We start from the raw sequence: 25,240 nt of genomic DNA, 5'->3' as shown, positions 1-25,240 counted from the left end.
AATTGGAGTTGAGAAAAATAGAAAAGAGATGAGGTATTTTCATACATACATCTGTATTCCATTCTTTCTAGCAATGATTAGGAAAGAAATATCGAAAAGTGCCTGCCAGATAAGGTAAGCTTCTGGAATATTTGCCAGGTCACTTTCTTCTTTAGTAAATAGTTATTGCAAATATTATTTATAATTTGTATTTTCCTGTTACTGTTGTTTTTCAGAGGGGGTCTCTCTCTGTAGCCCAGGTTATCCTGTAAACTGCTTTATAGCCCAGACTGGCCTTGAACTTGTGATTCTCTTGCCTCAGTCTCTTAAGTTCTGGGATTATAGTCATATGCCACCATACTTGGTTTTATTTATCACTATTTTTTTGTTTTTTTGAGACAGGATTTCTCTGTGTAGTTTTGGTGCCTGTCCTGGATCTCACTCTGTAGACCAGGCTGGCCTCAAACTCACAGAGATCCACCTGGCTCTGCCCCCTGAGTGCTGGGATTAAAGGTGTGTGCCACCACCATGCAGCTTTTATGTATCATTTTTAAAGGAAGATTTAAGGCAGGGTAGAGATATTTTTAGAAAAAGGAAATATTAACACTTAGTCATACAAATAAAATCACAAAACAGATTATCACTGTTGTTCTTGCCAAGATATTTAAGACATTTAAATACTGTATCCACCTCATCAGCATTAGATTTGTGGGAAGAGTTCCTTAAATAGATTAACCAACCAGTTTTAACAGTATCTCACCTATCCAATTGCTTCAAATGTTACTTATCTAAACATTAATGATAAATAAAAATACCAAGTTGCTCAGATTGGGGTGGATACATTTAGATGTCCTTACCCAATGTAACAAATGCAAAGAGGGGATTTTGATCATTTCTGTGACTTATCTATGAAATGCCTATTAAATGATGACCTAAGATCAAGTGGAAGCAATTAGAAGTAATCTTAGCAACAGGCCACAGTTCTGGAGTCCCTACTGCCTGTGGTCCTCCAGAAGCATACTAGATGCCAATTACTCAGGAGAAGACCTGTCTGAGAGAGCCTGACACAAACCCAGGCTTTAAATTATTTGCTCCTGCCTGGAAATTCTGACCCAGAGAAGAGCAAAAGCAAGCAGCAAGCTCATCCTAAACACAGAGTCAGGTGAGCACTCATAAAATGTTTATCAGCCCACAAATAAAATTTTAAAATGTGCAGGACCATTCTGTCTCCAGAAGGGAGGAAGGAAATGTTATAAATAAAGGGTTTGTATTATGATATTAAACTTCCAGGGTCCATGCCATTCATCTTGAGCTTCTAAATATCAGAAGTCCCAAAGGAAGCGCTCACTAACATGTGATTTGAAAATAGATGCACATGAATCCTCTCTAGGCCTTTTCTCTTGTTTGTTTTCACATCTTTTTGACCCACAGTGGTTTCCCCTGAAGCAGTGGAACTGAAGCTTTCAGCTCTTCCATGACAGGTTCTTTCCAGGGCTCTGTAGTAACTGTGTCATGGGTTCATATGACTATGATTTCATGCATTTTAGAACAGAAAAAAAATGTTCATTTTGTATTCTTTTGTTTTTTAAATACATTAATTTTTTGTGTGTATATGTCCATGTGTCCTACATTCACAAGCCACATGTATGTGGTAGCCTGAGGAAGCCAAAAGAGGATGTCTGATTCCCGAAGAGAGAGTTACTGGCTGTTGTGAGCTACTCCATGTAGATGCTGTGAACTAAACTCATGTCCTCTGAAAGACTAGCAAGTATTCTTACCCACTGAACTATCTCTCCAGTCCCATCTCCTTTTCCTTAGACTCTACTCCAACACACAATAGAATCCATCTTCACAAAACCTAGATTTGTGTCTTCCCTCTTTATGAAAATATTTCCTGCATTGATGCCTTAGCAACCACACACACCCTCCAGTAGTCCCCTGCACACACAGGGTCTTCCTTAACAGTTCTCTCTAGTGGAACATACTCATTCCACAATTTGTCTGAGCCAGGATCAATATTCTACAATATTCTGGATCACAGCTTTCCAAAATTCAGTCTATTCCTTCCCTTTTTCAGGATGATTTTAATTGCTTCTACCACAGGTCCTTACCCATTTGAGTATTTTCTAGAGTCATTGGAGGCACTGTCCAATACTTAGATTGCTCATGTCTAGTCATGTCACTTGGATTGCACAGTCATTTCTGGATAAGTGCCAGTCAGTGCCCAAGCATTATAGTTTCAGAGTGTCCTTCTTGGCTGTGATCTTACCTCAATTGCTCTTTAAGCATCACATGCTTATACCTGAACACTACAAAAACTGCCATTATGAACTCTAAAAGAATGATTCCTTTCTTTGCCCACAGCCTTTTGTTTCTTCCTTATTCCTTTTTATAAGTCAGCTATTTCTCTTGCCTCCTTTCCATAGATCAATTTTTAGATACTTTCTATTTTTCTAGTATGTACCTTGAAGCAAGCTGAATCTGGATTTCCATCTTGAGTTACTTACTAGATATTACTAGATATGTCACAAGCTATTCAAAACCTGAATCTTAATTTTTTTTAGTCTGTAGAAATGCGTATATACAACCTAGCCCAATATTCTGGCCCTAACAGGAACACAGTGCTCATATTTATGTAATTACATATCATAGGTAGTTAGACTAAATGAAAGAACTTAGCTATAAGCCCTAATTAATTACTGCACTGATCCTCCAGGTAGTGTTTACATCCCACTGCTTCTATACTGGTTTTGGAACGGCTCTACATTCTCACCTCTTCCTATCTCTTGTCTCCTCTCCTTTGTTCACAGTTCGCTTGGTGGGGCAGAAGCATCACACATCCAAGTGGATACTTCTAAAAAGCCATATCTTGCATCTTGAGGAGTCCCTAAATTTACTGGATCTTCATTCATCTTTGACTCTCTCAAAACAGCACTCACTGAAACCTTATTCAGCCTTTCTCCTAGTAACATACCCGTGCCCTTTGTTCCTTTCATAGCCTTGCTCTATGCTATGTGTCTATAGCCTGGCAGTCTCCTAGTGTCTCTCAATTTAATCGGAAAATTATAATAAAACAGAAAACTTGTTATTATCAGTAGAATAAAACCATTCCTGAGAGACAATTAACTTCTTTGTTAAAACATTTTAAATCCTAAGTGTTTGACCAGTTAGTGAAAAATTTAATATATGGGTGCAAGCCCTCAGATGAGAAGGAAAATTGTAATATAGGAGACAAAGGAAAAGTTGAATCTCTAAGGAAATAGAGTTGGCACAGGCAGGCAATGAAGAAAAAGAGTTGAATAGGAGCATGTACTCTCTATAATGTGATCCTTCAACCAAGTCCATCCTTTCTGTTTCCAATCATATCTATCAATTCACAAATTCTTAGTGTGAATTACTTTTGTTATTGGAGAGATGGAAGAGGGATTGAGAGGTAAGTCAAAGAAGAGGTGGGAAAAAATAGAGTGCAGAGGAGCCCCATGTAGGGAAATTGGAGTGTAGGAAGAGAAAGGGCAAACAGTTACTGAGTTGTTAGGTCGAAGTGTTCTGTAAATATAATTGCTCTGAGTCCCCACATATCCCCTGGTACATATGGTCTTATGCACAGTTTGGAGAATAATAAACTGAGTAGTTAAAAGGCCAAGCTTATGCAAGCTAGCCAGTACTGGAGCCATGTTTAAATGCAGACAGTCAGACATCTTATCCCATTGTGTAGTAAAACAAAGTAAGCCTAAATAAAAACACGTCTACTAAATTGCTTTTATAAACATTTTCTCACCAGTATACTCTCTATCCTTACGTCCATTTGTATGAGAGAAAATTTCAAAGAGAATTTCACTTCCTGACCTTGCTCATTATTCAGTTGCTCTCCACTAGCTCTATGCCATGCTGAAACTACTAAAAAGGACTAGGAATGTAAATGCCATGAAACAATGTAAAAATGGCTTCCAAATCATGACAACTTCATTGGCCTTCTAGGCATACATTCTGAAAGTCTAGTGCTGATGTCTACTTAAGTTCCAAAACATCAATTAATTTTCTTATTCTGCTCTTCTTACTTTATACAATAATCCATAAGGCTAACATCTGCTCACTTGCAGTTAGAGAACTTGGCATCTCCTTCTCATTATGTATTATTCAATGGATATCCAGATCCCATTGTTCTATTTCAAAACCATTACCCTTATCAAAGTCCTCATGCTATTCCTCTGATTCCTTCCATCTCTACTTTAGTTAACATATCAAAATGCTGTCAGATTTTTTTTTTATCAGAAGCCAAAGTGACCTTGTTGTGTCCCTTATAATAAAGCTCACCTTACTCAACAGTTCCTTATGTACTCTCCTTGTCCCTATTATAACACTTGCTCATTAAATTTTATTGGCTGCTTTCTTATATGTCAATTGTTTTGAAGGCAAGTTCAGATGCATTTCTAGAAGAACTAGATACATAGCAGATTCCTTAATGATTGTTAGATAAATATATTACCAACAGAAGATGATTTTGTTGTTCTTATTTGCCTGAAATCGTCATAATTTAAGACAGGCAAGGGGATGTTTCTTTCTGTATTGATAGATAAACAGCTCTTACTAAGATAGTCCTTTGAAGACCACACCAACGTGAGGATCTGGTGATTCAAAGGTTCAAGAAGTCAAAATGTTTTGCTGAAGAGTTGAAGAGATGACTCAGTGCTTATTCTCCCAGGGTACCCATTTATGATTCCCAGCACACACATGATAGCTCATGAACATCTATAACTCTAGACCCAGGGGATCTTATGCCCCTTCTGTCCTCCAGGGACCTGCACAAATGTGATGGTAAGACATACATGTAGTCAAAACAGCCATACACATAACAATAAATAAATAATCAAACTCTTCATTTATATATTCATCTTTACTATGCTGAGTACTGTCTGTAGAGGTGGCTCAGTGGTAGATGACTCATTTAGAATGTTCAAGGGCCTGGGATTGATCTCCAGCACCCATAAAGAGGACTAAGAGTTGACTTTGTAGCAGCAATAAAGTAATAATGGAATCTCAGAGGCAGCACGAGAAGTAATGCACCACTGTGGTGAGTCACAGCCCCCTTTGAGGCAGCTGCTAGGTCCTATCATTTTATAGTTTTGCCTCAGTTTGCACACACACAAAATAGATGAGAAAATACAGAATAGTGGATATCTAAGAACAATAAAAATTAGGAAAACAGGCAGGAAAGAAGTGGTAAAAGGATAAAAACTAAGGCAAAGTTTTCGGGAGATTAAATATAGTAAGTACAAGGCATTTATATAGTACTCGAGACAAGTGAATTATAATCAATCTGTATATGTATTATTATTCACTCTTTGCATAATGTCACACTCTTATAAATCTATGCAATTACTAAGAGTAAAAGAATGAATTAGTCATTTCAACTAGGGAATAACCAATAGCCTATCTCTCTAATACAGAACCACAGCACCTGGCTCCAACTGAAAATAGGCTAGAGCAGGCACGCAGTGAATATGAATTATGTACATCTCAATATTTCAATATGTTGAGAATATTAAGTATTTTTTTTCTTCTAGAGAGAGAAACAATTCAGTATGTTATTAAACAATGGCTATGATTATTTTTGGAAAGTGCAAAACAAATCGGTGGTGGGTTGAACTTCCAATTTCTTCCCCTATGTGATTTTCTGTACTTATTTCACACAATCTAGAATATTTTGAAACAAGAACTACGGTCTTTGTGTTTGGAAATTTTCCCACAGTGGTATAGCGGTCTCTTAATTCAGCTTTTGCTTGAGTATAATGAAAGGCTGGTCCACAGCCATTCAGCTACAGTGAAAGCTACAGAGTAAAATTAGTCCCTCTTTAGAACATTCTGGTATGTCAGAATTTTGAACTGAGAAGGGAACTTTCCATTTACACCAGTGAGTAAGGGAAGAGACGCGTGTGATTGGGGGTGCAGTCAAGTGCAGAAAGCTCACAAAGGAAGCCTGATGAGCAAGCCCACCCCCTACTACCCACAGCCATCTTCTCTGTTCCATTTCATGGAGTAATCAAAGAATACTCTGAACCTCTCAAAATGCCATCAATACTTATTGAGAAACGAAATAGAACAACACTTTCTCAAGCCTTTGCAGAAGCAATCAGCATAGCAGGCCAGCCCAGACAGGGAGCTCTGGCAGAAAAAGATAGATTTGTAAAATAAATAAATAAATAAAAATTAAATAACCTTCCAAAAATCTGAATAAGAAGTTGATGATAATGTCCTGATTCCATTATGTAAGAAATGAAGAAATTGATAATGGTGCTCGCTTATGCGCTGTGCCATGAAGAAAAGACTACTTAATGAGATGTGTCCAATAATTTAGCACAGGGCTTTGAATCTGGTGGCAATCACCGAAAACATAACCATCTAAATGGCTTAGAGGAAACATTCATTAATGTCATCAGTCTACATAGCATGTCTGGCTGTCTCTCCGTTCTCTTTGTTTCCCTTTTGGACTCTGATTTTCTTTAGTCCTATTTAACAACGAAGAGAAGAAATCTTTTTGGTTGTTCATGGACTTTTTGTGCCTGTTAACAGTTGCTAAGTGTAAAGCAGCTTCATAAATACCACTGAAATGTGCTTTTAAAGCCAGATTCTCACAGAAAACCAGTGCGTCTACTGCATGTGTGGACTCTGTTGGAGGAGTGTGTTTGGTAGTGCCCCCAGTCCCATTCTGAAAGTTGCTACCAGTGGCTAGTGTCAGGTGCTCATGAGGTGAAACTTGCTATCTCATAGGCAGTTCACATGACACATTGGGTGTCATGGGATGTAACAGTGGTTGGGTTTTTGAATAGCTAAACTCTCAACAAAGTTACCAAGTCATCTAGTTGATTAGGAGTTTCAACTATTGAACGATGAAGGTTCTTTTGAAACAGTAAAATGCCCTGTATGACAACAACCTTTAGAACACTAATCAACCATCACTTACTTGGGCGATTGTGACAAGATGAGCAACTCTATGATTTTATCATTACACTGCCTCTCGCAGTATGGAGAAAAGGAGACAGCATTTTTCAAAATACCACTTTGTAGGCTGTGAAAATGTTTTCATAAAAATTACAACAACTATTTTTAAAAATTGAAGAAACTTATAGTCTGTACTAACTTTCAAATAATTTCATTTGAATAACATTTAGGCTAGTACTTATAATTTACTCATTACCTATTGGTGATGATGATTTGACTTCCCTTTTCTTTTACCAATGAAGAATAAGAATTAAAAACATGAACAAATCAGACAGGTTCAAATCTCACTATTTACCATCGCAGTTGGCAGCTTTTCTGTTGTGTTTTCTACTTTGGCCAAAAAGGGAACAGTATCACTTTCTACTTGTGTTGTGCAGGTAGAGGGTAATCTATGTATATATAGCTTGGAGTAGAGTTTCGAATAGAAATAAGTGATCAACAAGTAGTAGCTATATTTAGGTTTGCACTGGTAAATTTCCATACACCTGCTAAACTTGTAAAGATCACTTTGTTGCCGAGAATGTCATTACTGAGTTCAAATGCAGACACCATTGCCCTGCTTTTGTGCTTCGATTTTGGCTCTATCAATTCCATTTGATCTTCCTAAACCATTAACTCTTGATTACAGGGAGTCTCTCAGAAGCATAAACAAAGGAGGCAAGCAGCAGCAGGGGCTCTGGCTTCTCATTGCACTCCCAGCAGGAGCCTTTTAAGCCAGTTGATAATAAATCTCATTAGACTGGAAGTAAAATCAAGACTTCCATGGCTTTCACCAGCAAAAACAAACCAACAGAACCAATGAAAAGAAAGAAGACTAGATTAAGACCCAAGAGATTGGAGCAAGGGCTCTGCATCCTTCTCTTAGAAGCAAGGACACTGGGGTGTGAATCTTGGCTCTTCCCAGTATTAGTTTCCACACCATAAAGATGAGGAAGTCTTTTAGGTCTCTTAGAGATCTGACCATTCATGAACACACAATTGCTGATGCATATACCTCATAATACGGGTGTGTGATTCCTGTGCTTAGAGTTCTTTATACCAGCATTAAGGGCTAACAACATTGCTTACATTTCTGTTCAAAGGATTTCTAGGTAAACTAACTTTCTAGAGAAAAACATACACTTGAAGATGAAGAGAGGGTGTGGAAGCAGAACACGAGAGGAAAGGAAAGGTTATGGTAAAAGAGCATGCTGGTGTTATGTAATGAGAATATTGCTATGTAAGTGAAAATATGGAATTTTATAGGCAAGAACTAATGTATTTTAACTTATTCTTAAAATATTTTTGATATTAACTAGGAATATCTTTCCGTCCTCAAGTTTGTGAATGAAATGTCTCAGTTCTAATATATAGTTAATATAAAATCAGACAAATCAAGAATTCTTAATCTCTCCATAGTTCCCCCAAGTTTGAAAAGAAAATGAATGCAATTTTATATTACATTATTTTCAAAGAGAAAAATCGATCATCTATAGGAGAGGTGGCATTTCTAAAGAACAAATCATCCAAACTTCCCAACAGAGACAGAAAAATTTCAACAGATAAATACTTTGAGAGACGTGTTAAAATAATGCTTGCAGTTCGGGGCAGTTTTTTTGCATGTGAGATGTAGAGTGGAGAAAAGTAAATTGCAGTGACCATTCAACTGAAACGAGGAAGGTACTTCCTAGGACAAATGTTCAATCATTATTAAACTGATAATGACAATAGGATTATATACCATATAAAGAGAGATCTAATAAAATACACCATTGAAGTTTTTCCCATTCATGAAAAGAATACAAAAGTGTACTGTAAACGTGAAGGAGAAGAAAGAGGAGGAGGAGGAGGAAGAGGATGAGAATGAAAAAGAAAGGAATGAAGGAAGGAAAGAAAAGAAGAGGCAGAAATTGGTGTCTCAGATACTGAGACAAATCATTAATACTGTTGTTTTTGCTACAATGCAAAGGGCCATATTAAATTTTGTTTGTTTGTTTGTTTTTATTTTTCGAGACAGGGTTTCTCTCTATAGCTTTGCGCCTTTCCTGGAACTCACTCTGTAGTCCAGGCTGGCCTTGAACTCACTGAGATCCACCTGCCTCTGCCTCCTGAGTGCTGGGATTAAAGGTGTGTGCCACCACCATCTGGCTCCATATTAAAATTTTTAAGGAAAAAGCTAAGCATAAAAGGATAAGCATAAAAAGATATCATTGGCTGTGGGTGTAGCTCAGTGGTCAAACTGGTCTAAGATGCATGAGGTCCTGAGTTTGATCCCTAGCACTAGATTGAAGGAAGGTACAAAGGAACGAAGGAACAAAGGGAAGAGAAGAAAGAAATATTGAGCTCCCTTGAAATAATTAAAAAACAAAAAACAAATACTAGACATGTGTACTTAGGGAGAGATCGCAATAGGTTCTGTGAAGTGATGACGTAGAGTTGTGCCAAGATGAAGAAAGGAATTCCTAAAGTGTTTTGCAGAGAGGATGAAAAGTTCTTTGCTTGGAATTGGAACATTTAGAAATAGGGAAGGAGCCTTTAAGACCAAGATTAACATTGGCAAGAAAACAAGAAAAAGGGAAGACTTTCTATTTCCTCCTCTGATAATACAGTTCTCAAACTTGCACAATATAAAAATGTTATAAAAACTAAGATGATAAAAATAACTAGTTTGCATATGCCTAATCTGATGTTAGGCTTTGTTTGGTTTGGTTCATTTCCCAACTGACCCTACTCTGAGCCTGAGTCTCTTTCTTCACAAAGACATGGCTAAAATGCCTTCCTCTAGCCTTATATCTTGATTTGGATTGCCTTTCCTTTTCCCTACAATGCCTGATGTTTCTCTCATAATATAATGTTCTCAACTAGAACGAGACTCTCTGAAAACAGAACATCCTTTCCCAACCCTATTCTCACTGTCCAACATAGTGCCAATCCCACAAGAAATATTCAAATGTACTAATTTATTTACTCTGATTCAAATACATCAATTTGTTTACTCTATCTATAATATACTGAGCAAGTCAAAAAGATTAGCTGTTGAGTAAAGACTACTTAAGACAAAAAGGTAGCTAGTAATATGAAATTTAATAAAAACAGAGCTACTACTTCAGGTTTAATAGATTTAAAACAAAAAACCTCAAGTATCTTGTCAAGGATAAACTGCAGGAAACCTTTATAGATCTAGGACAAAATGTAAAACCAATACCCAGACACTACAATCATTTATCATCAAGAAGTAGCTGTTGTTAGAATTAATATTGATCCTTGGTAAATTGCAACAAGAGTAACCTTGCTATATCATTTAGCACCTTCCTCCTACATTACCTACAAGATGCTACGAGATGCTTCCTTAACTTTTGTCTTTAGGATCTTCTCTTCTATATCCAGTCACTTAAGGACAATGGTTGTATACTGAGGTAACTCAAAATGCTTTGGGCCATTCTCTATCTAAATATTCCTAAGGATAAAATACATGCATATGTCTGGAATATAATTTCTCAAAATACCAATTATTATAAAGTAATTTTAATATGAGAAGATTACACATGATCCACCTGAACATCCTTATGACTAAAGAAAATGACAGGAGCCTGATTAAATGACATGCCCTGGATTGGTTCTAGAATGTCATGTCTCATTTCCAATTTACTTTAATTAATGTATTTGTTTTATTATTTTGAATTATGTAGGGATGCGTGTGTGTGTGTGTGTGTGTGTGTGTGTGTGTGTGTGTTGTGCACATGTTTATGTGCACACAAGTGCAAGTTTCTGAGGAAGCCAGAGGCATCAAATCCTTTGGAACTGCAATTCCAGAAGGTTAAAGGGAGACACCTGATGTAGATGTCAGAAACTGAACTCGGGTTCTCCAGTAAAGCAGCAAGTGCTCTTAACTACTGAGCCATCCCTCCAGCCCACAGTCTAGTTTCTTTTGATGGTATTATAGTATATGGTGAGGGAAACAAAGTAGAAGCTCAGCCAGAGGTAAGGAGTGAGTAACTCCACCCTTAGGTCCTCTGCTTTATGTATGTAGAGAACCAAGGTTTGCTACTCAGGTTCTCCTGTTTACATAATGTTAGAGTAGATGCTGTGGGCACATTATTTTGATGAAAATATTTAAGACCATTGTACATCTACGGCTAATAATGATAGCATCAGCTATGGGTTAGATGAGAATATTTTAGTGTTTCTAAAATTTATTTCTACCAGTGTTCTGGAAAAACATCAGCATTGTATTGTTAATTTACTCATTGTCTTAAAGTTACAATTTACGAAAATACATATGGAATTAAAAATTCACATTTCATTTATTTACTCATCTTGTCTATGCTTACATATGTGGGCCACAGTGTATGTGTGGGGGTTAAAGGACAACTTGTGAGAACTGGCTCTCTCTTTCTACCATGTATGCAAGTTCAGGAATCCGACTCAGGTAATCAGGCCTGATGGCAAAGGCCTTACCCTGCCGTAACATCTTGCTGGCCCACTCATGAAATTTAAAACAATTTGACGTGATACAGAAGAGATTGCTTTGGTATTTTGTTTGATGTTAGGAAACATAGACAGAATCAGAGAGTAAACACATGAACATGCTTGTCATGAGTAGCAAACCTGAGAAGAAAGTACGAGTGTTTATGTTATTGACCAATAAAAAAGTAAAAAATAAAAACTGTGTCACTCTAAAAGAGATGTCTACTTTCCTGTTACTAGAGAAAATGTAACTCTTAATTGTCTATCACGCATATAGATGGGTAGGGTTGTGTTAATTTAAAAATGAGAAAATACTTCTGTAGAAAGAACCAAAACATTACTGAATTATCTATATAGAAAACTGTATTTTGCATTTAAAAACTGAGTACTTACTTGGTACTAAAGGTTTATTAAATATATTTATAAACATTCCATCCTTATTTGCTTTAACACAGTCCCTTCTTATATAACTTGACCATAGTATCTAAAATTGAAGTAACTATGAAATAAAGTAACAGCATTATAGACAAGGATGGAAATAATATTTATACATGTTAGAAGTTATAAATAAGAGTTATATAAAGCCAGAGTTTTATAATTATGGCAATATAAACAACCAAGGTTTTTAATGAACTGGAGAAATTGCTCAGTGGGCAAAACACTTACTGTGAAAGCATGGGGGTCTGAGCTGGGTCCCAGAACCAATGTAAAGCCAGGTACACTAGCACATGTTTATAATCCTAGCACTCCTATAGTGAGATGTGAGCTGGAGACAGGAGAATCACAGCCCCATGAGCTTTGCATACACATTAGTGGATGAAAGAGCCTGTCTGAAATAAGGTGGACTGTGAAGATGCCACCTGAGGGCATTCTTGCACTCCCACAGGTACAACACAGAGCACATGTGCACACACCCACACACACCCACACAATTTTTTAAAAATGGTTTTTTTTTCGAATGTTCCAAGGTAAGTGTCATTAAGCACAATTCCTTTTCCAAACACTGAAAAAGGAAATATGAGTTTGCAGGTAGCAAATTAAAATGCAGAAGAGAAAAAGACTAAAGGTCAAGGATTTCCCCATGTGATTTCTCCTTTGTCTAGTTCTGTTTAGTTAGCTTAAGTTGTCATTAAGAATTCCTTGCATTAAGCGTTATAAATTAAAGTGAACAAAAACTTGGAATTTCAGGATTCTTATAAAAAGAAAAGGAATCAAGTCTTAGTCTTGATATCTTGATAGCATTTCACTTTAAGAAATAAAATTCTTTCCTTGAAAATTGATTATTGAAATGAAAAGTGATGAATTTGTCTTTTAGAACAATAAATACAATAGTGAAATTTGGTCATTTTTGCTCTATAGAGAGAGCAGGGAAAGTGCCCCCCTCTTTTACCTAAAGACTTCCCTACCTCCCACAAAGACTGCGAGTCACACTCTCTATATAAGCTAAATTTATATACTTATTTGTTTGTTTGTTTGTTTTTTCAAGACAGGGTTTCTATGTGTAGCCCTGGCTGTCCTGGAATTTGTTCTGTGGACCAGGCTGGCCTGGAACTCAGAACTCCACTTGCCTCTGCCTCCCGAGTGCTGGGATTCTTAGGCATGTGCCACCATGCCCGGCTTATGGACCAAAATTTCAAACTATTAAGTTATCTACTCCTACTGTGACCATGAAAAAATCTTCAGTTTGGGTTGTAATTACATTTTTTTTTTCATAGAAAAGTAAACTGAGGTCTTGATGTTTGCCCCCTCTGTCCATCCCTCCCTCTATCCACCCCTTCCTTCTACCTCCCTCCCTCTGTCCATCCCTCCCTTCTTTTCTTCTTTCCTATGTGTTTTTCCTTTGTTTACTTTTTAAGAAAAGATCTCACTATCCAGGCAGGGACTGAAATCACTACTAATCTTGATTAGCATTGAATTCACAAAATGCCCCTGCCTCAGCCTCCCCAGTGCTGAGATTACAGGTGTGCCTACAAGCCTCACTTCACTTTGCCTTTGTGCATCAAATCTTTCCAATGGAGGAAGAAGTTTAAAAAATGTAAACCAGATGAGTTGAATTTTATGAGAAAATTACTAGGGATATTTACTGACAAGTCCCAGACACTGAGGTTGATGCCAAGAATAACAAACATATCATGAAAATAAATTTGTATATTTAACGATGAGGCATACTGTTGTAGAGACAAAAGGCCTATTTAAGAACTCTGATCTGCTGGCGAGGCATGTGAATTCATTCTAATCACCTCACTTCTGTGTGACAGATTTCTTCTTTGTAAGACATGATAATAATACAATAACATCATTGGGTTGTCATAGGGACTAAAAGTCGTTAACATACATGTCTTGAAGAGTAAAATCTAGGCACTATTTCATTATTGCTATCAGTCTGAAATAGTTACTTTCATCTTAGGGAATGACCAGAAATTTGAAATTTCTCTTAAGCTTGTGTCCAAGAGAGCTAGTACACTCTGTTCTACTACAGTGACAATGTTTTGAGATGGAGACACTAAGGGGGAAAGTTACTTCCCAGAAAACAATCAAGAATCATGTTTATGTCTTGTAAGTGGAAGACACGGTATCTAGACCTAAACTCATTGTATCTCCACACTCACAATGGTCAAGAAATAGTTTATTGTAGCACTCGCCAAGCTGCATGCTGATTCTATGGCTCTGTGGCTCTTCCTTTAATCCAGACACAATAAAAAATTAATCAAATCATACACTTCTAATTTACTCACAAGCAAAACCACCATACAGCTGTTCTAAGGAACCTCCTCACACAGTAGGCCAGTTCCAGACTTCAGACGTCTCCATCAGCTGCTACATAGTTAGAATGGCCATTCTGAAGCATTACTGCTTCATTTAGGGTTTTACACTTTTGTGATCAATTTATTTATTTATTTATCTATCCATTTGTGTATTTATGGTTCTTGTTACTTCAATATCCAGAAAGTTGAATTCACTTATCCACCATAAAAAGAAGAAAACTATGAAGCTAGAAAAAAGAAATAATGTAGCTCGTTAATGGCATATGTCCTTTTATCAATATCCTGTTCTTCCTTGTCACCTAATATTACCCTCTCTTAATTTCTTGTCTAAATTTTATTCTATACTCACACTTACATATTTTTAATACATGCATGTATGCATTATAGGTTAGGATCCACATGTAAGAGAAAGCATGCAGGTTTTTCTTTATTTTTTTTCTCTGAGTTTGGTTACTTCCTTTAATATTAGAATTTTCAAGTGCATCGTTTTCCTGAAAATTTAGTGATTTTATTTTTCATTATAGCTGGTTACTATTCCATTTTTTATAGGTACCACATTTTCATTATCCACTCATCTGTTGATGGGCATTGAGGTTGGTTCATTTCCTTGCTATCAGGGTGCCTGGATATTTTCTGAAATCATGAGTTACACAGCAATTTCTTGACTCTCTAGTGTGTGGTAACATCTCATGTGCAGAGGCACTCATAAGTTGAGTGATTTTTAAAAAAAAAATTTAAATAAGATTTATTTTATATTAAATGAATGTATTTGTGTGTGTTTGCACATAAATGCAGCTCCCCACAGAGACCAGAAGAGGGCACAGGATTCCTGAAAGCTGGACTTTACAACTGCCTGACACAGATTCTGGGATCTGAACTCTTCTGCAAAAGCAGTGCACACTTGTAAGTGCCATTTCTTTAGTCCCAACAAGTGAATCTTTAAAAATAAACAGATAGATTGACAGCATTTAGTGAAAAACTGGTATTCACGGACAGTTTGAAATGTAAATTCTTCTCAGAAGCATCTGCTGAAACTTAGGTCTATGTCTTAGTAAAGGTTCACTTGGATTGTAAATATGATCGATTGTGGTTTAAAAACTCACACACTTTTCAGTGTTTGTATTTCACTTGGCAGAAAAGTGAATGTTTCTTCAATGAGTAAAAGAGTTGTACTTGTTAATTAATTATCATGCTATAATATTTTAAACAAAGAACAGTAAAAGACTAATTGGTAAGAATTTTCATTACTGTATGAAGTTTTATTAGTTTGGTTCTTAGCAATTAAAATTTGTTTAAATTTAGATGACTTCTTTTGAAATGGTGATATCTCAGAGTACGTATTACATTATCCATGCATAATTTTCAGTTAACTATATCTATTTTGAGCTTGGCATATAATTTGTGGGTACAGTGTACTTTTAATGTAGAAATTGCAATAGTTAGATGTATAGTTATTTGGAAATTTTAATGCTTACAATACAAAATTATTTCTCAGAAATAGCATGGTACTTGTGTATAATTACTTCTTACCCTATTGGAGTCAATTCTTGCTCTGGACGTGTAGATTGGAGGAGGGATGTTGAAAGCCTGGGGGACCAAATATTCCTCAGCATCCATCATATCTTCCAAATCCTCTTCATCCAAAAGATTCTGGAAGAATTTGCTGTCATTTGGACTGGGAAGCTTCATACGATCATCACCCTGAAAGATTGCCCATAAGATATGCACAGATCATGATTCTTTCCTTCATAACATGGGGTTTCGATAGTAAGTTTATATAATAGAAAAAGAAACAGCTAGAGAATCCATGTGATCCTTAAAAAAATATCTGTAGCTTAACTACCAGTGAAAAAGAATCCCATACTGTGGTTAGATATTAAAAGGTAAGAATTGGAATACAAGAAGAATGTGATAAATATAACAACTACAATAAAAAAGAATGAGGGCAGGTCATGTGTATGCTTCAAAGGTGGCAAAATCCACTTCAGATTTGAGAATAACAGTTCACTGCTAAGGAGGTGCCTGGTTAAGAATAGACAGTAAGAGGCCATTGACATTAGCTTTTTTAATATGGTTGCACTGATGCTACAGAGTCAGGACATAGACACTCATGGTTTGTCTTACAGTATAACGTCAGTCTAGTCAAAGTGATGGCATTGAAAAATTGTACAATGACATGGAGAACATGTGAGTTTGGAAGAGATATGAAACCTCTGCTAAACTCTGTTCAGCTTATCATTTCTTAAGTACTTTTCGCCTTTCCAAAAGTTTGTCATATTTGGTAAACAATTTCAGTTTGTGAAAGTTAACTTCTGGGGAAAATGACTGAAAATTACTATCTCCTAAAGTCTGGCTTTTGTCTTCATGGTAGTCTACTTGAAGGTAAAGGTTCCTTTCAGTGAAGAAAGATAATCGAGATTATTCAAGGTATAACTGCATAGGCTTTAGGTGAAAATAACAACAGGGAAATTATTATAATAATTAAATGATCCAATCTATTTGATTCCTAGTGTTGATTGGAAGAATGTTCTTTTGGTCTGTTCTTTCATTTAAATAATCATCAATTCATTTGAATTGAGTTATCGCTTGAATACTATATACTCCCCAATAAAAGAATCCATATATAATTCTAAAATGAGCATATAAATTAATAGACTTGTTATGGCATTTGCATTCATACTTTGCTTTTGTGTATAATCCTCTTCACCCCTCTCACCTGGATGCTCATACCCTTCCTTTTCCAAGTAGTCTTTCTACTTCTATGTCATATGTATTCTATTACCTTCCTGTCCCCAATTACCTTTCCCTTAAGACATTTTTTCCTTTCTCCTGGTTCCTTTCTAGTTTTGTGACCTATACCATATATACATACATCCATATATACATATGTTTACATATATATGTATCTACATATATATACACACATATATGTAGGATATGCATATGAGAGAGAACATGTAGTATTTGCCTCTTCCAGACTGCTTTGTCTCAGTGAATAGAACCATGTTCAGATCCACTAGTTCCTAAGTTGTTTCACGTGGTCACGTGATGATTGGATGTTTTCAGCAAAGTCAAAACGACTAACCTGAATGACCAGGTATCTTTGAGGGTCTCTAGCCATCCTTGAAAACTCAGCAGCCAGTTCCTTGAATTTAGGCCTGCTGTCAGCATCGATCATCCAACCTGTCAATTAACACAGAGAAAAATTTTAGTGTACCCATGCTTGGAGAAAGTGACATTGAAATTTTGAAAAAGTACAGGCAAAATGCAAAAGGTATCGTTTTAACAATAATCTGCCAAAAATTCAGTGAAAGAAGCAAGACAATTAGGTAAGGCTCTACCTCAGTAAATTGTCATTCATCACAGAATGCAATATACTATAACAGTAAAGGCAAAATTTTAAAAATTTAGTTCATTTTTAATTATGTGTCTATGTCTAGATATGTGCATATGAGTGCAGGCCTCCATAGAAGCCAGGAAAGGGCATCGGATCAACCTGGATCATTAGCTGCCCGACTTAGGTGCTGACAGTCCAAACTTGAGTCCTGTGCAAGAGCAGCACAAGCTCTTAACTGCTGAACCTTCTCTATGGGATCCCCAATTTTCATTTTATTGATCCGATTCAAACTTAATTCTTGTCCTTGAAAAATAGATCCCAAGCTAACTATGGGAAATGTTAGACCCTCAGATTCTGTTGTTCTTGTTTTGGAATGTAGAGATAATGTTTTTAATACATTCTTTGATGGTTATAGACAAGGTAATTGAGATAGAATGTGAAGGTTTATGTAGAGAATATATGGTAGAGGGGCTGGAAGGATAGCTTAGTGGTTAAGAGCACTGATGGCTCTTCCAGAGGACCCAGGTTCAATTCTCAGCAGCCATATGGCAGCTTACAACTGTCTGTAACTCCAAGATCTGACACCCTCACACAGATATACATGTGGGTAAACACCAATGCAAATAAAAATAAATAGACTGAAAAAAAAAAAAAGAATATATGGTAGAAAATATTTGGCTGTCCTTATAATACTGTGGCACAAAAAGTTGAAAGGGAAATGGAAAGCAACTGCTTTTTGCCAGTTTGCTCCTGGTTAGAAGGAAAATGCAAAATGATTTGTAATGTGTGTTCAGCAACACCCATTAGCTTATCTTAATATTAGCTTTCCCAGAATAAAAATACCAGTTTTCAGGTTGGTAGTATTCTTTAGCGAGGAGTTTAGATAAAGCAGATCTTAACTGTCTATCCTCCGTTTAGCTGATGAGATGACTAGAATAGCAACAGCACCAAGCTTTGTCTAATTTCCTTGCCAAATGATCCCTTTTTAAAGCATAAAATCTCCAGGGGAAAGGGTAAAACTCTCAATATGGTTTGCCTAATAAGGCAAAAACACTTGCCTGTCTTTCCGTCATCACATTGTGGTACTCAAATCACATCTGATGCTGGTTATGGTATCAAATTATCATACAAGACATGAATGTTTTTAAGCTCTCTTCAGGACATTGAGTAAACAAGGCCCGATCCAGTATAGCTAGGGCTCTTTTTTTATTTTGATTTTTTGGCTATTTCTAAAGAGTTAATTCTTGTTCCTGTTCTGGAGATCCTTTGGGTATCATCTTATGCATCTTTTGTGTCACCTCTCCTAAGCTCAGACACTCTGCATCTTATGGGTATTCATAGCCAAAAATGCTTGTTAATGCCAAGATGCTAATGACGAAGCTGCTGGAGCCAAAAAAGGTTAACTTCACAGTGAGATATTTGTTTCTCTCTAACTAAATATTGAGTAAATAGGACTGTGCTTAGAGAAAAGGGCATGCTGACCCGCACTGCAAGGAACATTTTTTATTTCTTCCCTTCCTGTCAGAATGGATCACACATGTCATGAATATAAATATGAGAAGACCTGGGCCCAGAGTCTCCGAGTCTCTTATTAATAAAATGCTTATTCACCTTCACCACATTGCGTCTTTCTTTAACTCTGTGTAAATCAAAACTGGAAAAACCTAAGATTATACAAGAGAGATGGCTGCCTCTTAATCTCACTTAAATTAAGTCAGGAACCCCAGGGACTTATTTAATTCTATTAAAATTAAGGGTCTAGGCTTCCAAAACACATTTATAATACATATGTGTCTGGGGTATAGGAGTGGAAAGAAAAGTAAGAACATTTGATGTAAACAAATGATCAAATTGAAAAAGGTAAACACTATAATCTTTACTCCAATGCAGATTTGTCCCTTCTGATTCCTGACCTGCTTTGGTAATTTATTTTTGATTAAACCTATATCCAATTAATTCAGTTTTAGACTATCAGTGATGTTGAGCTATTTTCCCATAAAGATTAACATTAGTATTATTACTAACATTCTTATGAATAATTATCTCTCTTTATGACAAACTTTGATGGGCATGGAAATTATAAAAATTTTTACTTTGTAGCTTGGAAGCATGCTATTATTTCATAATAATAATAATCACAACAAACAGGTACTTATACTCTGCATTCATAAGTATTCTCGCTGCTGTGTTTTTCAATGTAGAGAAACATTTTGCACCTAAAACAATCTAAACTGTTATTGTATTAAGAATGATGATGCAGGTGGTAAAATTATTTTCCAGCCTTACATTTGACCATGACCATGTAAACGTCAATAGTACAGATGGGAGGTTGAGGCAAACGCTCTCCTTTCTCTAATAAATCCGGGATTTCTCGGGTTGGAATTCCATCGTAGGGTTTTCCTCCAAAGGTCATCAGTTCCCATATTGTGACGCCTAATTGGAAATAAAATTCATATATAAGCAAATCACCATTACAAATTTGAATGAGCACATATAAAACTACTCTTTAAAAAGCAAATAATAGAAACTTAAAGGAAACTCCTTTACAATCTTTCACTAACTTCAAGAATTCCAATGCTAAACCCTCCTGGGGCAATTCACAGTAAGAATTCTCTTACGATTGTCTTGAAGTTTTAATCCATCGCAGGAAAATTTTAGAACAGATACCAGAAATTAAAATAAGCTCCTCCTTTGTACCTACAGGTAATGCTAAATGCTTACTGATGAAAATTGCTTCACCTACATTAAAATCCAAAATGCAATTCCTTTATTGTGTATATGTATTCAATATAAAATAAATATGATCTCAGGAAAAGTCAGACATGGATAAATTTTTAAATTAGCCTTTTGGTGGGAAAAGCCATCAAAGGCTGAGCTGGTAGCTTCAGAATATTGCAAGTGTATGTTGTTACTGCCAAGCCTGTGGCTCACTGTTCAGCTAACACAAAGAAAACAAGGGGAATAAAAATTTACTTAGCACATACAAGAGTCTGCACGAGGATCAATCCATATGGAAGACAGAATAACATAGGAATGGGTAACCATAGAAATGAGAAATGAAGAAAAAATGAACAGCTTATTTCTAAGCTAATGATATATCATTTTTGAACCACTAGAACACTGACAGAGAAAATAAAATCAGAGGCGAAACCAAGGAAAAAAACAGCCATATACTAAAGATTACTTCTTTACTATACTAGGTAAATTCTCTATCATTGAGCCTTATCCTTAGGGCACAACACTTTTAGAATAGAAATAGCTATGTAAGCATGATAGTGTTACAATATGAGTCCTGATTGATGCATATATAGATTTATTTTAGTATAAGATCCATTAATTGGGGCTATGTTTTCTGAATATCTCTGTAATGCTCATTTTTTTTAATCTGTTGTATGTCAGTCATCACTGCCTGAAAAAAAAAACATATATATGTAAACTTCAAACTGCCCTTCAGAATAGAATCACTAACACTTATTGGATTATTTTAATATTTGCATCCTATAATTTTTATTGTCACATGCATGTCCAACTAGTGACACATTTCAGCAGTTTGACATTTCCTAAATCCTTATTTTTTTTATATCAAGAGCTGGTTGCTCAAGAGAGCCATTGTTTACACTTCATTGGAAGGCTAGCAAAAATGGTGATCACTCTTTTTAAGCAAGTCAACCACAGTATTATATACATACATACATTTATATACATACATACATACATTCTCACACACACAGGACATGCACACAAAGGAAACATTTTATTGAACCCATATTTGTTGTTGCTAAAGACAACATAGGTATTTTTAAATTTCTATCAAAGCTTCCAAAATAAGCAAATCTAAAAACCATTACATATTAAAACAATAAAATATTATGAAATGCAATGTTGATAAATACAAAACCAAAGGGTAAAATGCCCAAATTCCTGCTTCTAATAATGTAATTACTCTTTCTGGAATGGTGGCACAGGATAGCTTTAGGTATAAAGAGCAATCTCAGACAGACTATATGAGAAACATAAGAAAACTTACATTGCAATTTCATCATCTTTAAGATATATTAGAACTGATGCATATTCTGTACACATAAAAATGCAGCCAGTGATAATTTTCATCATAAACCTATTATAAGCAAGGATATGTAGCATTTTCTGCCACTCATGCCTCTTGCAATCAACTATGGTATATCATAACAATATCAAGTTGCCTTATGAAAAGATCCTGAGACCAAGGCTGTGCCTCAAAACAGCGTTATGTATCAATTTGTTAATTGCTGTGGATATCACTCTGTATAAATCAAACGCTGATTGGCCAGTAGCCAGACAGGAAATATAGGCAGGACCAGCAGGGAAGAGAATTCTGCAAAGTGGAGGCTGAGGCGGAGAGACACTGCCAGCCACCGTGAGGAGAAGCAACTTGTTAAGATACTGGTAAGCCACAAGCCACGTGGCAACTTATAGATTAATAGAAATGGGTTAATTTAAGATATAAGAACAGTTAGCAAGAAGCCTGCTATGGCCATACAGTTTGTAAGCAATATAAGCATCTGTGTGTTTATTTTATAAGTGGGCTGTCAGAATGCCGGGGCTTGGCGGGACCTGAAGAGAAAACTCTAGCTACAGTTAATGTCTACTGAACAGCCTGTGGAAGTTTCAACTCATCAGTAGCAGGAGCTGGTAGCAGCTGGCTACACCACATCCACAATTTGGCGATAGAGAGGAACGAATGTATATGCGCAGTAATGCTCAGGCTGCTCTCTCCACTTCATACAGTCCAAGAGACCTTGTCTATGGAATAGTCCATCTCTCAGTGGGTCAGTCTTCCCACTTCAAATCATATACTCAAGATAGTTCCCATAGCCATGCCCAGAAGTTCATCTCCCAGGCAATTCTATATTCTGTTAGGTTGACTAGAAACACTAACCATCACAACTCCACCCTTTGTCAATTTGAAACTTGAACACATCAATTTTAAGCCGTAACTTTTCACTCTTTGTCCTTATGTCCTCTTGACGATTTTATAAAGTAAAATGTATTCGGTTCAACCTTAAAGTCCCTATAGTCTTCAACAATTCCAAAACTTTAAAAGTTCAAAAGTTTCTTAACTGTGAAACTGTGAGCTCTTACTAAAAATCAAAAGTTTGTATACTTCCAACATATAATGGCACAGAGTAAATATGCTTAATCCAAAATGGAAGAATTGGAGCACAGCATGAAAAAACAAACAAACAAAAAACTATACCAAAGCAAAACAAGAAACATGAAATCCTGAAGCTCCATATCTGGCATCTAGATCTGATCATGTAATCAACTTGGTTTCAAAAGGCTTGAGTAGCCCCACCCCTCACAACTTCCTTTCTGCAGACTTCAGCATAGATTCTGTCCTGAGCCGGATCCATTCCATGTCTGTACCCCACACTGGTACTTGTCCCATGGTCCTGGCATCTTGGATACACCAGAGTCACCATAGCAATTGAGGTATCACCTTCACAGCTTTGCCTCTCTTGGACTCTAACTCTGCTATACATCTCTGAGCCTTGGCTGTTCTCCATGGCCTCCTCAATTCTGTTGCCATCATGCCTTTAAAACCGTACCATGTAGGTGACACTGCCAAGCTCTGTCATCAGCTTGAGATAGAGCTTGGACTTACAGAAACACAGCTTCATCTACTTCTGTGTGCTGACCCTGGGGGAACTTTCCTAGTCAGACACTTCCAAGAAATAGGGAACCCCTCCAGTTTAGGCTTTTTTCCTTGAAATAAATTTGGATCCTCTCTAGTTGGAATCTCTGATGAGTGGGGTTTCACTCTCAGGACACCCCAACCATTGTTCTAAGTCAACGCAGGTGTCTTCTCTTCAGTGGTACCTGGATGTTTAACAATCACAGTAACATCCTGAATGATCCCCTGTCCTAAAATTTTCTCTGCCAAATAAAGTACTCCATCATCTCTCAAGTCAACGTCACTCAATTTCTCAAAAAACAGGCAGAATAAAGAGAAATTCTTGGTCTAAGCAGCATGTGAATGGCTTCTCTCCCATTCATTGTTCCCTTCTGCAACAGTCTTGATGCAGGCTTCAGCCATCTACGTTCTTGTCATCATTACTGTCTTCCAGGCTCCTACCAGAATGGCCCATCAATCTCTTAGAGCATTCAAGAACTTTTCTAGCCCAAATTTCTAAACTCTTCCACAATCCTCCCCACAAAAAAACAAAACAAAACAAAACAAAATAACAACAACAGAACCAGTTCCAAAGGCCTAAGAACCATGAGGTCAACAAAAGCTCCATTTCTTGGCACCAATTACTGTCTTAGTTTCATTTCCTATTTCTGTGATAAAATACTCTGACTAAAGAAACTTATGGGGAGGAGGGTTATTTTGGCCCACAGTTCAGGCAATAATTTACAGTAGTGAAAAGGTCAGGACAGCAAGAGCTTGAAGCAGTTGATCATGCCACATCCACAATCAGGAAACAAGGAGGTATGAATGCATGAATACTAATTTAGCTCACTTTGTCCACTTTATGTAGTGTAGAATTTTTCACCTGGAGAATGATTCTACCCACATCAGGCAGGGCTTCCTGTCTCAATTTTCATGTTCAAAATGGTATCCCGTAGTGATAGTGATGCCTACAGCAAATCTCCCAGGTGATTCTAGACACTATCAAGTTGAAAATTAACACTAATCATCATATCAGGGATTGCATTGTTTTTCTATTTTCTTCTTTTACATCAATTTATTTATTGTGTGTGTGTGTGTAATGTGGGGATCTGCACAATAGGATATGAGTGGAAAGCTGAGGACGACTTGAAAGACTTGGTGTTCTCCTGCCACCACGTGTGGGTTCTGTGGATGGAACTCACACCATAAGGCTTGGAAGTAAGCTCCTTTACTTTCAGAGCCATCTTACAGACCCAGAGGCATTGTGCTTTTATTAGCGATTAATACTAGTTGTATGTGCTATATTTAAATATAGACACAAAATTGATCCCTTTTAATTAAGTTGTAAGTGGACAAAGTTGTAAGCACAGACAAGTTGCTAACTAGCTCACTTCCACAACTGAGTTCAATGTAATGAAAACAATATTCTAATCACAAATGTTAATCCCTCTCTGTCATTCTAAATGTAGTTTGTAAATGAAAATCAAATCTACATGTAGCTAGAGTTTTCCTGCCTGGCCCACAGTCAGGACAAATCTCTCTCACCCGCCAGTCCCACAGCCGCTCAGACCCGACCAAGTAAGCACAGAGACTTATATTGCTTACAAACTGTATGGCCGTGGCAGGCTCCTTGCTAACTGTTCTTATATCTTAAATTAACCCATTTCTATTAATCTATACCTTGCCACGTGGCTTGTGGCTTACCGGCATCTTCACATGATGCTTGTCATCATGGCTGCTGGCAGTGTCTCTCTGACTCAGCCTTCCACTTCCCAGCTTTATTCTCCTCCTTGTCCCGCCTATACTTCCTACCTGGCCACTGGCCAATCAGTGATTTATTTATTGACCAATCAGCAACATCTACAATTAGCAGTGTTCTCTCATCACCACTTTCACAGTCACTTGACTGTATTTATTAGTTGCTCGTTTTTGCCCCAGTAACCACTGTGTTTTCTACCATAGAACACATATTCTTTTAAGCAAAAAAAAAACCAAACAAACAGACAAACAAAAATATGGTTTTGTTTTGCTTTACCCTTTAACATTTATCACTTTCAAAGT

At 36.7% G+C, this 25,240-nt stretch overlaps 1 protein-coding gene across 1 annotated transcript in view; it reads right to left on the bottom strand.

Moving 5' to 3' along the window:
* Erbb4 (erb-b2 receptor tyrosine kinase 4) overlaps positions 1–25,240 on the bottom strand; it is a 708,187-nt gene that overhangs the window by 23,629 nt on the left and 659,318 nt on the right. The window contains exons 23-25 of the mRNA XM_059278119.1: positions 19,813–19,959; positions 17,275–17,372; positions 15,720–15,890 (exon numbers count right to left, since the gene is read on the bottom strand). Coding sequence (XP_059134102.1) covers positions 15,720–15,890; positions 17,275–17,372; positions 19,813–19,959 — 416 coding nt within the window. The remainder of the gene's footprint in view (positions 1–15,719; positions 15,891–17,274; positions 17,373–19,812; positions 19,960–25,240) is intronic.

The sequence above is a fragment of the Peromyscus eremicus genome, chromosome 13, assembly GCF_949786415.1.
Source record: "Peromyscus eremicus chromosome 13, PerEre_H2_v1, whole genome shotgun sequence".
Lineage (NCBI taxonomy): Eukaryota > Metazoa > Chordata > Mammalia > Rodentia > Cricetidae > Peromyscus > Peromyscus eremicus.
This window is presented reverse-complemented; position numbering and strand designations above follow the sequence as displayed.